This window comes from Piliocolobus tephrosceles, chromosome 21 (genome assembly GCF_002776525.5).
Source record: "Piliocolobus tephrosceles isolate RC106 chromosome 21, ASM277652v3, whole genome shotgun sequence".
In the NCBI taxonomy this organism is placed as follows: domain Eukaryota; kingdom Metazoa; phylum Chordata; class Mammalia; order Primates; family Cercopithecidae; genus Piliocolobus; species Piliocolobus tephrosceles.
Genome location: NC_045454.1, coordinates 30,961,963 through 30,977,085, shown reverse-complemented (window position 1 = coordinate 30,977,085; position 15,123 = coordinate 30,961,963). Strand labels below are relative to the sequence as shown.

Below are 15,123 nucleotides of genomic sequence, written 5' to 3'. Positions count from 1 at the left end.
AGACAAGGGGTTTCTCCATGTTGGTCAGGCTGGTCTCGAACTCCCGACCTCAGGTGATTTGTCTGCTTCGGCCTCCCAAGTGCTGGGATTACAGGCGTGAGCCACTGCACCTGGCCTCAATATTTAAAGTGTTGCTGTATCTCTCAAAATTGAGAAGACCAAAAGTGATAAATTGTTAATTTTATTCTAATGCTGCCTGCTTTCAAGTTTAATTTTTTTCAATAGGTTTTTTTGTGTACGTATTAAACTGAAACTTAACTTGATATATAAATAGGCTGTACCCGTTCTCGTACCAGCTGCAGTGTTTTGGCAAATATAACGATGTCAAATGTTTAAATTTTATTCAAATAAGGCAAATTCTAAGCTGCAATCAATCCAACTGTTTCTGTGCCTTTCTTCCATTTTCTGTATGTCACTTTGCTTTTTCCACCATGTGGCTATGCTGGAGTATCTCTGAGCCTAATCTGGATCCACAGGCTATCTTATTTGCAAATAATTTTTTGCGCAATTTAATCCTGTTTAATTTCTCTAAGTTTTTTTATTCTTTTACAAGTTTTCAAATTGATAAAAATAAATAATGTTCTTGGGCTTTGACTTTCTAAGCTCATCCCTCAGCTTTTCAAATTATTCTATGTCTGTTCAAAATACTCCTGCCATTTTTCTTTGAGATAGTGTCTTACTCTTTTATCTTGGCTGGAATGAGGTGTTGTAACCAATTATTGCTCATTGCAGCCTGAATCTTCTTGGCTCAAGCAATTCTCCTGCTTCAGCCACCTGAGTACCTGGGACAACAGGCATGCAACATCATACCTGGCTAATTTTTGAAAATTGTCTTCTTTTTCTTCTTTTTCTTCTTTTTTTAAGATGGAGTCTTCCTCTGTTGCCCACGTGGCAGTGCAGTGGCGCTATCTTGGCTCTCTGCAAGCTCTGCCTTCCGGGTTCATGCCATTCTCCTGCCTCAGCCCCCGAGTAGCTGGGACTACAGGTGCCCACCACCATGCCTGGCTAATTTTTTGTATTTTTAGTAAAGACGGGGTTTCACCGTGTTAGCCAGAATGGTCTTGATGTCCTGACCTCGTGATCCACCTGCCTCAGCCTCCCAAAGTGCTGGGATTACAGGCGTGAGCCACCGCGCCCTGCCTGAAAACTGTTTTCATAGACACAGGTTCTTACTATGTTGCCCAGGCTGCGCTTGAACTCCTGAACTCAAGTGATTCTTTCAGCTCAGCCTCCCAAAGTGCTAGGATTATAGGTGTGAGGCACTCTGTGCTTCTGCAATTTCTTGACAGGATTATTCCCAATAATAAACAGTACTACATGGGCACACACACACACACACCACACACACCACACACACAAAATCCGGCTTCTGTTGTAAAAGTATCATTCTCCAGCATTTCATGGGTCTGCAGAAGCCAATAGTTTGATCTATGGAGCAGCATAAATCAACAAATTCAGTTTATCCTGAGTTTCAGCCCAGCCACTTGGTAGCTGTCGATCTTTAGAAAAGTTTCTTGGTGTAAAAGAGTAGTAGAAACCACATATGCAAAAAAGGCAGAATAATATTCACTGCAAAAATTGTAGCAATTTTTCATCCCTCCTATATCCATCCCATTGCCAGGTGCTTTTATAGCTGTTTCCATAGAGATACAGAATCTGTTTTACAAAGCCTAAATCTGGCTGACCTTATTTAAATCAGGGCAGTAGAAACCTGTGAACTGACAGTGTGCTAGTTTGGGGAAGGACTTAAATGGTCTTGAACACTTCTTTTTTCTTTTTAAAGTTTGGCAATGGCCAGGCACAGTGGCTCATGCCTATAATCCCAGCACTTTGAGAGACCGAGGTGGTTGGATCACCTTAAGAGTTCAAGATCAGCCTGGCCAACATGGTGAAACCCTGTCTCTAATTAAAATACAAAAGTTAACTGGGCGCTGTGGCGGGTGTCTGTAATCCCAGCTACTCAGGAGGCTGAGGCAGGAGAATCTCTTGAACCTGGGAGTCAGAGATTGCAGTGAGTTGAGATTGTGTCACTGCACTCTAACCTGGGAGACAGAGCGAGTCTCCATCTCAAAGGAAAAAAAAAAAAAAAAGAATTAGCTTGAGTGTCTCCTGCCTGGCTTATCACTGGGCCATCAGCCCAGGGTCAGTGGGAACTCTCACAATCAGCTGGGCATCTTTGAGGCATTTGAGGATGTCCAGAGCAGAATTGTGCCAGGGTAACAAAAGTGGTTAATTCTGCTTCTGTCTTGGTGTAAAAAATTGAGTCATCCTGTATTTGCTCCTCCCTTTACGCAGGAGATGACTTTGGTGGGTACCCAGATGAGAGTTTCTCCAGTTTTCTGGTACTTGGGTGACAAACAACTAGGATATCTGAAGACTCAAACGTATAAACTAATTGCTTTTATTTTATATGACCATTAGAAAAACAGATGAAGTAGTCATGGTTCCTACCATCCAGGACCTTTTAGTCTAGGCTAGCACCTGAATAAACTGTTGAGTTAAGCATCATGTGGTTGATACAATGAACAGATGTGTGCAAAAAACCTTGGGCTTTATTTGGGCCACTTTCTTCATATTGTAGTGACTTCTTATGTCATCAACTAAGGGGATATTTATGAACAGAAGAGTTGTTATTATTACATGCATTTCTATTTCCTGCTAATAATATATATTTATATTCTAATAATTACCCTAGAAAGCCTTGAAACATTTATTTAAATTGCTTATTAGGGCAGTGGCTAAAAAAAAATTATACAAACTCTGAGATATAAGTTTCTCTCAGGCAAGCTTAGGAAAACAGAACTGGAAATACCCCAGTGGCACAGAGAACAGAATTCTACATAAGGTCCACTCCCTTCCCCAGTTCTGTTCAGATTCACTCTATTTGGGGGTCCTATTTAGATCTGGCCCCACTCTGGAGTCTTGCCTCACAGAAGAGATGAGAGTTTTGGCTGGTGAATCCTGCTGCTTTTCTAAAACTGGTGCTCACAATTTTCTGCACCCCAAAGGAGATAAATGGGAAAAATAAAGTAGTATTTTAAGGTCTTCATTTTAAAATTTGCTATTAAATCAGTGCTTGCAGAGACATTCCATTTAGCAACTTGTTTTCTATTCCTGCAGATTCAGTAGTTGCTCCACAAGTCATAAAAAAGTAAATATAAACACAATACCAATTTTTCTAAACTGCATTCAACTTTTCTGTATTTCAGTCATCTGTCTACATTTAGCTTTTATTCTATACTTAAAAAAAAAAAAAAACCAAGAACAGAAACAGAAGGTGAAATACATATGCTGGGCCCTTCACCTAATGCTGGGAATTATTAAACACTTAGTACCAACTCCCAGTGTGTTATGAGGATTAAATCACATAATGTGTTATTTCTAGTGCAGTGCTCTGCAACATACTCTTGAGCACATAGTACCTGCTTAGTAAGCATTGTATTAGTCCATGTGTACATGTTGTTTTCCAAATGCAGGCTTATTCAGGCACCGCTACCTTTTGTTGCCTCTGTAAACTTTAAAGAGCCAGCAAAGAATTTGATACTTCAGGACGGAGATTGGTTGTCTTCATTTGTGCCAGAAGTATTTGTGTTGTGACAAGAATGCCAAGTGTAAGGGACTCTGTGCTGTGCCTGCTTCTCTAACTAATGCTAGTAATGAGCCTAGGGGGAGCATCATCAGTGTTGACAGGGGACTAATTTAAAACACACATTCCTGTACCCTTTGAAAACCTGCAGAATCACATTACATAGAGAGGGACTAAACTTACTGAGTGGTTTATAAGCTCATTAAAGCTTGAGAGGCAATGCTTAGCTAAGTGGTTATAAACCCAGGGTTCTATTCATTTGGTGCAAAAGTTACTACAGTTTTTGCCATTGTAAGTAATGTGGATTACTTAGGTGTGGATACTCAAATTACATTGCCAATTCACAGAAATATCTTTGCTCATGCCCTTTCCACGGGTTCTTTTTATTGTTGGACACATCCATGTTAATTAAGTGCCTCATGTGACTCTAAGGTGAGACCAAAATCAAGTATGAGGGGTTGAAGATACACTCATGAGAGTTCAGTTTCAGCTGTTTTCTACAGGGTGATCATAGGGCCTGTTCTGTTTGGGTTTGGTGTGGACAGGGCAGTGTGGCCCATATTTTTATTACTGTAGCAGAGATTTTTGGTATCTGTGGCAGGGAAGGGCACTGAAGACGGGAAAGGAGAAACACATATTTCTATCATCATGGAGGAATTAATTGTTCCTGATTTTTTCATGTTATGAAGGACAGAAGTGGGTGGACTTTTTCAGTGGGTCTTGGAACTTCTGCCTGTGGGTGGGGAGGTAGCAGGTAAACAGGTGGTGCTGACACCTTTAAAGGCATATTCTCAAGATACAGGTGTAATTTGTCCAGAGAATCTCAACTGAAAAGAAATCCGAGTGGCTGGGATCACAGGCACATGCCACCAAGTCCAGCTGATTTTGGATTTGTAGTAGAGATGGGGTTTCATCATGCTAGCCAGATTGGTCTTGAACTCCTGGCCACAAGTGATCTGCCTGCCTCAGCCTCCCAAAGTGCTGGGATTACAGGCATAAACCACCATCCCCGACAGTGCTTTGGGGTTTTAGAAAGAAATTCCTTTAAGGAGAATATTTTCTGGCTGATTGGATCAAGTTTATATCTAATAGAACCAATCTGGCTAGCCTGAGTTGCTACTGCTACTGCGGAGGCAGCGGCCTCTGTGCTTGTGGAGGTGTCCGCCTCTGGGCGGATGTTGACATTGTGTTGTTGTTATTGCTGATGATAGTGGCAGCGACGGTCCGGACCCCATCTCTGTAGCCGGAGGCGAGACAGCCGACAGCGAACTCCGCGGACTCGGAACCGGCGGCAGCGGCGACTCCCCTCAGCCTCCGCTGCCTCGCCCGCGGGTACCCCAGTGCCAACCCCGGGAGTCAGGCCCCTTTGGGCAGGGGCGCTGGGAAGCTCAGGATGGCGGATTTCGACGAAATCTATGAGGAAGGGGAGGACGAGGAGTGTGCCCTGGAGGAGCAGCTGCTCAAGTACTCGTGGGACCCGGTGGTCGTCCGCGGCTCCAGTCACGTCACCGTATTTGGACTGAGCAACAAATTTGAATCAGAATTCCCTTCTTCGTTAACTGTAAAAGTAGCTCCTGAAGAATTTAAAGCCAGCATCAACAGAGTTAACAGTTGTCTTAAGAAGAACCTTCCCGTTAATGTACGTTGGCTGCTTTGCGGCTGCCTTTGTTGCTGCTGCACGTTAGGTTGTAGTATGTGGCCAGTTATTTGCCTCAGTAAAAGGACACGAAGATCGATTGAGAAGTTATTAGAATGCGAAAACAATAGGTTATACCACAAGCTGTGCCTGCATTGGAGACTGAGCAAAAGGAAATGTGAAATGAATAACATGATGGAATATGTCATCCTCATAGAATTTTTACCAAAGACACCGATTTTTCGACCAGATTAGCATTTACTTTAGAGACTTTCCAAGTATGTTGTCTTTCCAGTGGTGCCTTGCTTGGTGCTCTCCTGGTGGTGACATAACATTGGTTCTACAGAATCGTGTGGTGTTTTGTTTGTTTGTTTTTAAATAACCGCATGTTCTAAGTGTGCATTTTTGTCCATCTTTGCAACAGTTATTTCATACAGATGTTTAATACTTAAGCTATTGTGCTCTTTTCTGTTATGTATTCAGATTTTTCAAGGATTACTTTTTTGTTATCAAGAAAATACATTTGAACTTAGCCTAAAAGAAAAACACAATTCTTACTGTTCTGTCATTGTGGTGTTTCTCTGGGGATGGAGAAAATTTTCCTTTTAATTATATTTTCCAAACACTGTCTAGAATTATCAGACATGATAAAAACATATAAGGTGCCAACCAGAATTTACTGTAGAGGGGACTTTTCCCCCTCAGCCTTCCAGTCAACTCACAAATTTGCTGCAAAGTGCCTGCTTTCCCTTAAATATTAAAACAAAATTGGGTCTCTGCCTGTTAGGTACCTGTAGTTTTCTATCCTCACTTCTAGAGAGACTAGACCACATTTCTACCAACTTGACAGGGGAGTGATCAACCGTTTTACCTCTTTCAATGACTCTTGTATCTTCAGTCCTGAAACTGATTCGCAGACGGTGGAGCGCAGATACCCAATCAGAGGAACGTGTGCACTGAGTAGACATGTAGATGTGAGAATCCTCTTTCCCTTTTCTCGTCTTGCTAAAATGAGATCCACCCGCCTCAACCTCCCAAAGTGCAGGGATTACAGGTGTAAGCCACCGTGCCTGGCTTATTATTTTTTTAAAAAACAGTGCTAGCAGAGACAGTCCAAGTACAACTTGTTCTCTATTTCTGCAGATCCAGTAGTTGTTCCACAAGTCACAAAAAGTAAATATAAACAAAATACAAATTCTGCTAAACTATATAAACTCTTTCTATATCCCTTTTACCTGTCTTTATTTAGGTTTTATTCTATACTTTAAAAAAAAATATCAATGACAGATATTCAGAAGGAGACATAAAAATGCTAGGCCCCCTGTCTAAAATCTGGGAATTATTAAAGACAGTACCAGCTCCCAGGGTGTTATGAGGATTAAATCACACAGTATGTTATACCCAACACAATTCTCTGTAACATACTCTTGAGCCCATAGTACCTCCTTAATAAACATTGCATGTGCACATGTTGGTTTCCAAATGTAAACTTATTCAAACATTGCTGCCTTCTGTTTGTTCTGTAAAATTTAAGGAACCAGCAAAGAATAAGGAAATTGGTTGTCTTCATTTGTCCTAGAAGTATGTGTGTTGTGACAAGGGTGCTGAGTGTAAGGGACTCTGAGCTGTGCCTGCTTTCTCTAACTACTGCTAATGATGAGCCCAGGGGAAGCAACACTAGCATTAACTGGGAACTTGTGTAAAATACTCACTCAGGGACGCTTTCCAAACCTGCAGGATTATATCGCACAGAGTGGGGCCAAAATTACCAATTGATTTTTCAGCGTATTAAAGCTTAAGGGGCAATGCTTGGCTAAATGGTTATCAGCCCATGTTTCTAGTTAGGATGACATGGCTAATTTGCTGAAATTTCTTTACTCATTTTTTTTTTTTTTTTCGTAACTACAGGTCCTATTTTTTATTTTGAGTTGAAGCAATGCATTTTTTTTATCTTAATTTTTTTTTTTTTTTTTTTTGAGGCGGAGTCTCGCTCTGTCGCCCGGACTGGAGTGCAGTGGCCGGATCTCAGCTCACTGCAAGCTCCGCCTGCCCGGTTTAGCCATTCTCCTGCCTCAGCCTCCCGGGTAGCTGGGACCACAGGCGCCCGCCACCTCGCCCAGCTAGTTTTTTTTTGTATTTTTAGTAGAGACGGGGTTTCACCGTGTTAGCCAGGATGGTCTCGATCTCCTGACCTCGTGATCCACCCGTCTCGGCCTCCCAAAGTGCTGGGATTACAGGCTTGAGCCACCGCGCCCGGCCTCATGTTGCTTAAATTAACTGCCTCATGTGACTCTTAGGTGAGGCCAGAATCAAGTATGAGAGATTCAAGATACATTTATGAGAGTTAAGTTCCACCTTTGAACTAAAAGGTGGTCCCGGGGCCTGTTTGGGTTTGGTAGTGACAGGAAAGTGTGGCTCATATTTTCATTACTGTAGCAGAAATTGATGGAGTCTGTTAAAAGGGAGGTCACCTGAAGACAGGAAAGAAGAAGCTTTTACTTTTATTTCCATGGAACAGCTCATCATTCCTGAGTCTTTTTTTTTTTTAATATAAAAAAACAGAAATGGGTGGACTTTTTTTGCAGTTCTTGGTCCTTCTGCCTGTGGGTGTGGTGGTAGCAGGTAAACATGTGGTGCTGACACTTTTAAGGCATATTCTCCAGATCCAGATGTAATTTGTCCAGAGAATCTCATCTAAAGTGAATTTCCAGAGAAGGAGGAGAAAGGAAAAAAATGACTTTTTTTTCAGCTACACATGTCTCGTATAAAGAGCTGTGTCCACTCTGCCTCCTGGAATGCCAGGCATTCAGTACTTGCAAACCTTAATCTCTCTACTTGTTTTTTCTCCCTAATAAGTTTGTTTTAGGTATGTTTTAAATTTTTTATGATAGTCAAGGTCTCTGAAAAATATTTATTTCCTATATACCATAGCTTTCTCTACATTCTCTACATCATGGCTTCTTATATGCCATGCAAAATTCTCACCAGGAATTTATGGTCTGCAGTATTAAAAATGTTCCCCTTGTGGTGCTGAACACGGGAAGGTGTGGATACTCAAGATTCCTGTCGGGAAAAGCTGGAGTCCTTAGTAAACATGAAGAACATCTAATGTTGAGATTCCATCTGTGTTCTCCATTAGCTCTATGCAGAACACTGTTTAGAAAATGCTGATTTAAGGCCGGGCGCGGTGGCTCAAGCCTGTAATCCCAGCACTTTGGGAGGCCGAGACGGGCGGATCACGAGGTCAGGAGATCGAGACCATCCTGGCTAACCGGTGAAACCCCGTCTCTACTAAAAATACAAAAAACTAGCCGGGCGAAGTGGTGGGCGCCTGTAGTCCCAGCTACTCGGGAGGCTGAGGCAGGAGAATGGCATAAACCCGGGAGGCGGAGCTTGCAGTGAGCTGAGATCCAGCCACTGCGCTCCAGCCTGGGCGACAGAGCAAGACTCCGTCTCCAAAAAAAAAAAAAAAAAAAAAAAAAAAAGAAAATGCTGATTTAAACAAGATGGCATTTATTACACAAAAACTTCTAAAAACTATATTAGGAGATACTTGCCATTAGGGTGTTAAAGACAGACTATTTAAAATCGCTACTAAAAATGACAAATTATAGAGGTAACTTCCAACTCAACATATCTTTTCCACCTGAAAAAAATACATAACTGATTCTGTATGATGCAGACAGAGCACTGAAAAGTGTGCACATTTGTGTTTATGCCCTTAATTTTATACTTTATCATCCAGAAAAGTATTATAGATACACTGGTGGTGTGGATCTTATGCCATTCTCTTTTCTCAGGATTAGAGAATACATTAGGAAGTATTTCTGTGTAAATAAATATTTTATTGGATAATTTCAGTCACTCCTGTAAGTCAGAACCAGTTCTTTTTACTCTCTCATTTTGCCTTTAGTCAAGTTATAAATTCTGCTGGCTACCTGGTGTGTGTGTGTGTGTGTCTATGTGTCTATGTGTGTGTGTTTGTGTTTTTCAGGGACTGTTGACATTTACAGATGTGGCCATCAAATTCTCTCTGACGGAGTGGCAATTCTTGGATACTGCACAGTGGAATTTATATAGGAAGATGATGTTAGAGAACTACAGGAATCTGGTCTTCCTGGGTGAGGATAACTTCAACACACAATTCCAAACATACCATAATGGTTTCATTTCTCTTTTTTGTAGAGTATGTTTTGGTAATTTATGCTTTGCATAAATGAATTTCAGATCCGTGTTTTTAAGAGAATCTTGGGGATTCGTCCATGTATAAAATAACTTCTTCAGGGTGTTTCATCTTGACCTGAACTTTCCACATTCCTGAGCTGATCTGTGTCCTTTACTCTAGATTAGCAGTAATTTTATTAATTTAGTGACATAAAATATTGTTGCCTGTACCTTAAAATCTAACTGCCAACACCAAGTTTTAACTCAGTATTACTGGATAGTGAAATTAATAACCTACAAATTTAAAATATTTAAAATTCTCTGTTAGAAATCAGTGTTTTATGATTACTTTATGAAAATATTTTATTACACCCTCTTTACTGAACACATAACTAGGTTGGTAATTAGAGAATATGAGCAAAATTTACATTATTTATTTGTAATGAAACAGGTATTACTGTCTCTAAGCCAGACCCGATCACCTGTCTGGAGCAAGAAAAAGAGCCCTGGAATATGAAGAGACATGAGATGGTGGATGAGCCCCCAGGTAGGTGACAGTGAAGGTGAATACAACGGATGACACAGATGAGAGATCTAAAAATTAAGGAGAAAGCCAATTGTTAAAATGTGAGTTGGAAAGCTATGTTTTATAGGAAATAGTTTCTGGGAAGCCTGAGGGTTTTGTTTGTTTGTTTTGTTTTGTTTTTCTCTCACATTTGGACATCTTCTGTTTTATGCTTTTAAATTTTCTAAGGATTCTACTTTTTTCTGATGATCTTCTTTCAAGTTTTCAGTGAGAGCCACCATCCTCTTCATGGCATATAAAAAACTGTACAGTCTGACTACTTTTACATTCTTTTTGGGAACACACAAATCTGCATAATTTTAAGAAACTCTGTGTTAAGCAATTTTTAAGTTTTCTTTTTGCATCATGTGTGAAATGTGAGTAGTAGTTTCTGTTCTATTGTTTTTTTGTTCATTTTTTTGCACATTTTATCTTGTTTATATTACTATAGTCTTAAATTATAGTTTGAAGTTAAAAAGTATGATGCCCCTCTGCTTTGTTCTATATTTTTAAGATTGCTTTGACTATTCAAAGTTTATTGTAGTTTCATGGAAGGTCTAAAATTGTATTTTCCATTACTTAAAAAAATTGCCACTGAAATTTTGTTAGAGAGTTTATTGAATCTATAGATCACTTTGGGTAACATGGTACTTTAACAGTATTTATTCTTTAAATGCATAGACATTAATTTTTTTTTTTTTTTGAGACAGAGTCTCACTCTGTTGCCCAGGCTGGAGTGCAGTGGTGCGATCTCGGCTCACTGCAAGCTCCACCTTCTGGGTTCAAGCCATTCTTCTGCCTCAGCCTCTGGAGTAGCTGGGACTATAGGCACCTGCTACCATGCCCTGCTAATTTTTTTGTATTTTTAGTAGAGATAGGGTTTCACCTGTTAGCCAGGATGGTCGCAATCTTCTGACCTTGTGATCTGCCTGTCTCAGCCTCCCAAAGTACTGGGATTACAGATGTGAGCCACCACACCCGGCCATAGACATGAAATATTTTAAAATTTATTTATGCCTTTTCTAATTTCTATTGCCGATATATCATTGTAAAGATTTTTTACCTCCTTTGTTAAATTTGTTCTCGAAATTTATCATTTTAATGCTGTTGTAAATAAGATTGATTTCTTCCTGTATTTTATCAGAGAGCTTGACTTAAGTGTATGGAACCCTAACTTGTATGTTAATTTTATATTTTCCTAATTTGCTGATTGTATTTAGTAGTTTAGACAGGGTTTAATGTACTGTTTATGGTTTTATATATGTAAGATCATATGATCTACAACCAGCAACTTTTTACTTGTTTTCCATTTTAGTGACTCTTTTTTATTTTTTGACTAATTCTTCTGCCACATACCTTTAATGCTATATTAAAAGAGAAGCATTGACAATAGGCACAATATAGTTTTGCACTGGTGTATGTAAATTTGAAGGAAGAAATACCTCTTCAATTTTTTTAAACTGCTTTCAGTAGGTAAAGATCATCTTCTGTTGGGCCCCCAGGGTGATGGGATGCCCTTTGGGTTTGTAGTGGAGAGGGGTTATAGCTTGGTCACCAGGCTGCTGGGTCCGCACTAGGGTCCACCTTTAGTTGGCTTGTCACACGAGGATTTGGTAGTTGTAATTCACATTTTATATGTTGGATAGAGGGAATTTCTCTTGATGCTTTGCTCTGTAGGGCAGACACTAGTGCAGGTTTCTGCAGTCAAGTCTGCATATGGTGGGCCTTATGTCAAAATGTGGATGAGTACAGCTTTCACTGAGTACCAGAAAGAATTTTTCCAGGTCACTGTGTGGGTTCTTAGATAGGCAGAACTGGCCATTAACTGTGGCTCAGGGAGCTGAAACTGAGTCATTGAACTGCTTCAGGGACCTTGGGAAAGGCCAAGGTCTGCAGGCCTGCCTGCATGGCTAGAGATGAATGTCTTCCTCCAGGCCTCTGGAAGGGCAGGACGTCTCTCAGATTGTGGCTGGAACGAGTTTGAGATGGTTACACAGTAAGTTCAGAATTTTCTGTTGTGCCAAGCTAGATAGGCCACTTCCTAGTCTGTACTTAAGAACAAGGATCCTGTAGTTTGCCACCTAAATGAGGGCCTGCCTTCTGAAAAGAAGACTTTTCAATCTTGGGCTTTATCAGATCTTCACAACCCCCTCTCTGGATCTCAAAGCTCTCTTAAAGGCACTTATTTTTGAAACGGAGTCTTGCTACATAATCCAGGTTGGTCTTGAAATCCTGACCTGAGGCAATTTTCTAACCTGAATGTACCATGTAGCTGTCATTATAGGTTTGAGCCATGAGGCCTGGCTCTCTCATGAAGGTATTTTTGTCAGAGATGGCTGACAAATTGTCTTGCTGTGCAGGGAGTAAGAAAATAGGGTACCTTTTCTTCTTCCATCTTATTTATTTCACTCTCTTTATATATTTTTATTCTTTATTTTCTATTACAAATTTGTAATTTTAGATTCAGAGATTTAGAACAATATTCTAGAATTTACATGTTATGCCTGAAGTAAATTAGATAATTCGTAGACACTCCGTATTTATTAAAACAGTTACTTATAAATTTAAGTTTGCTGTAGGCAAAAAAGAATTATAGGATTTGTACCCACTTTTTCAGCCTGTATCTAAATAATCACATAATTTTTTCCCGTATATTTGTTTTACATATCATAGGCTCTAACCATATTCTGCTTACATTTAGCAATGTAAGGCTATTTTTTGCTTCTAAAGTTGGATTACAGCAGTTTTATTTTGTGTAAGAATAGCATATATTTAAAACATAAAACTTATTTCTAGTTTCTAAAAAATGTTTAAAGTTTCTCATGAGAATCTTTTATTTATGACTATACTGCAATTTCTCTGAAATTTTACAGCCATATAGTGTATGTCAATGATTTAAAATACCTGCCTTCCGCGAGTACACAGTTAGTCAAATATTGTCGTTATCTAGACAAATCCTTTCTTAATATTACATCAATATCGCAAACCAGAATTTATGAATAAACATTTCTCTTATTATTGTTTTCCAGTCTATATTGGTGTTTTATAGTGTTGGTTTATTAACATCAGTTTATTGTGGGTTTTGATTTTACTTATGTACTATAATATTAGACAATTTGCAATTCTATTTGTACACTTTAAGTCAATGGGCTTAATTATAAATCGGCCATAGGTCTATCACAATCAGATTATATACATGTGTGTGCATCTATAAATATAACCCTAATTTTTGTTATGGTTTATCTTCTATACATTCTCTCTTAGCTGAATGGTTGTTTTTTCTTGTCTAAGTGAATAGTCAAGGAAACAGTCTTATTTTCACCATGTGTTTAACAATGAATATATATTTCCTTTGTGTGAGAGGGACACTTTTGTGATTTGAAGGTAATTTTTGAAAACAATAATAATTCTGTATTGTTTTGGTTTTTCTTTGAAAAACATTGTTGTTAAAACATAAAATTTACCATCTAAAATCTATTGAAGTGTACATTTCAGGGCCAGGCATGGTGGTGCCTCACATTTGTCATCCCAGGATTTTAGGAGGGGAAGACAGAAGAATAACTTGAGCCCAAAAGTTTGAGAGCAGCCTAGAAAACATATGGAGATTCCTTCTCTACAAAAAAAAATTATAAAAATAGCCAGGCATGGTGGTGTGCACCGGTACTCTCAGCTCTTTTGGAGATTGGTAGTGGAGGATTACTCGAGCCTGGGAGCTTGAGGCTACAGTGTGCCATAATTTTACCACTGCACTCAAGCTTGGGTGACAGAGTGAGACCCTGTCTCAAAAAAAGAAGCTGTACATTTCAGGATTGTTTAGTGTATTCATATTATATAAAAGAGTTCTATGAATTTTTCATTTTATGAAACTAAAACTCAATACCCATTAATTAACAACTGCCCATTTGCAGTAGGCGTGTTGCAGTAGGCATGGCTAGGCGGGTTCCGGTTTTTCTCCGTCGGAGGTCGGGTTGCGCCTGCGCGGTCGACCTGTGTCTTTCCCGGGGGCGGGAAAGCTGACGGTGAAGAACCCGGAACTGCGCCATCTTGCCTCCGTTCGTCCAAACATTAATCACCTGATGGTAGTCAGCTTTTTGGTCATTTTCTCTGGAAAACATTTGTAGATCATGGCAGATTTTGGATTAAAACTTTTTTTATTGTTTTGTATGCAAACTTGTTTACTGTATTCAGAGTGGCCAGTCATGAGACCATAAGCAACACCTGACCTCTTAGTGTCTTTTGTAGCATCTGTAAAATGAATAAATATAAATTTATTCTGTAAAACATGACATTTTGAAGTATGTATATACATTGTCAAATGCTTAATTCTAGGTAATTAATGCTTTATATCATATAGTTAGTTAACATTTTTGTGGTGAGAGCACATAATATTGTCTTAGAATTTTAAAAAATGCAAATACATTATTATGAACCACAGTCACCATGCAGTAGATGAAAATTTTTGAACTTATTTCTCCTGTCCAACTATAATTATGCATTCTTTGCCAGACGCCTTTCCAAACCCCCCTTCTAAATACTTTGCTATCTGTTGGTCATAATTTTACTCTCTACTTCAATGAGATTAACTTATTTAGAAGCCATGTATAAGTAAAATGAAATAATAATCTTTCTGTCTCTTATTTTGATTAATATGTCCTCTAGCTCAAATCATGTAATTGAAAACCATAAAATTGGCTTTTTAAAAGATGAATAGTATTCTCTTGTGCATATACACCACATTGATTGTTGTTGTTGTTGTTGTTGTTTTTGTTTTTCGAGATGGAGTCTCACTCTGTCACCCAGGCTGGAGTGCAATGGCACGATTTTGGCTCACTGCAACCTCCACCTCCCAGGTTCAAGTGATCCTCCTGCCTCAGCCTCCTGAGTAGCTGTGATTACAGGCACATGCCCCTATGCCTGGCTAATTTTTGTATTTTTGTTAGAAACAGGGTTTCACCAAGTTGGTCAGGCTGGTATTGAACTCCTGACCTCGTGATCTGCCCACCTCAGCCTCCCAAAGTGCTGGGATTACAGGCGAGAGCCACTGCACCCAGCCTACCACATTGTCTTGATGTACTCATTAGATACTGAACAACTGATTCTGTATTTTGGCCATTGTGAAGAGTGTTGCAAACAACACAGAAGAGCAAATGTTTCTTTATTCTAATTTTATTT

General features: G+C 39.4%; 1 protein-coding gene and 1 pseudogene across 1 annotated transcript; both read left to right on the top strand.

The window, feature by feature from the left end:
* Nucleotides 1–4,979: 4,979 nt before the first annotated feature.
* On the top strand, nt 4,980–5,522 carry LOC111524841 (annotated as a pseudogene).
* Nucleotides 5,523–6,805: 1,283 nt separating this feature from the next.
* On the top strand, nt 6,806–14,762 carry LOC111524813 (protein ZNF738-like; the record flags this gene model as incomplete). The annotated part of the gene is made up of 4 exons (XM_031934719.1): nt 6,806–6,832; nt 9,217–9,343; nt 9,838–9,933; nt 14,728–14,762. Coding segments are annotated over exons 1-4 (285 nt in total), but the record flags the coding sequence as incomplete, so codon positions are not given.
* Between the last annotated feature and the right edge of the window lie 361 nt (nt 14,763–15,123).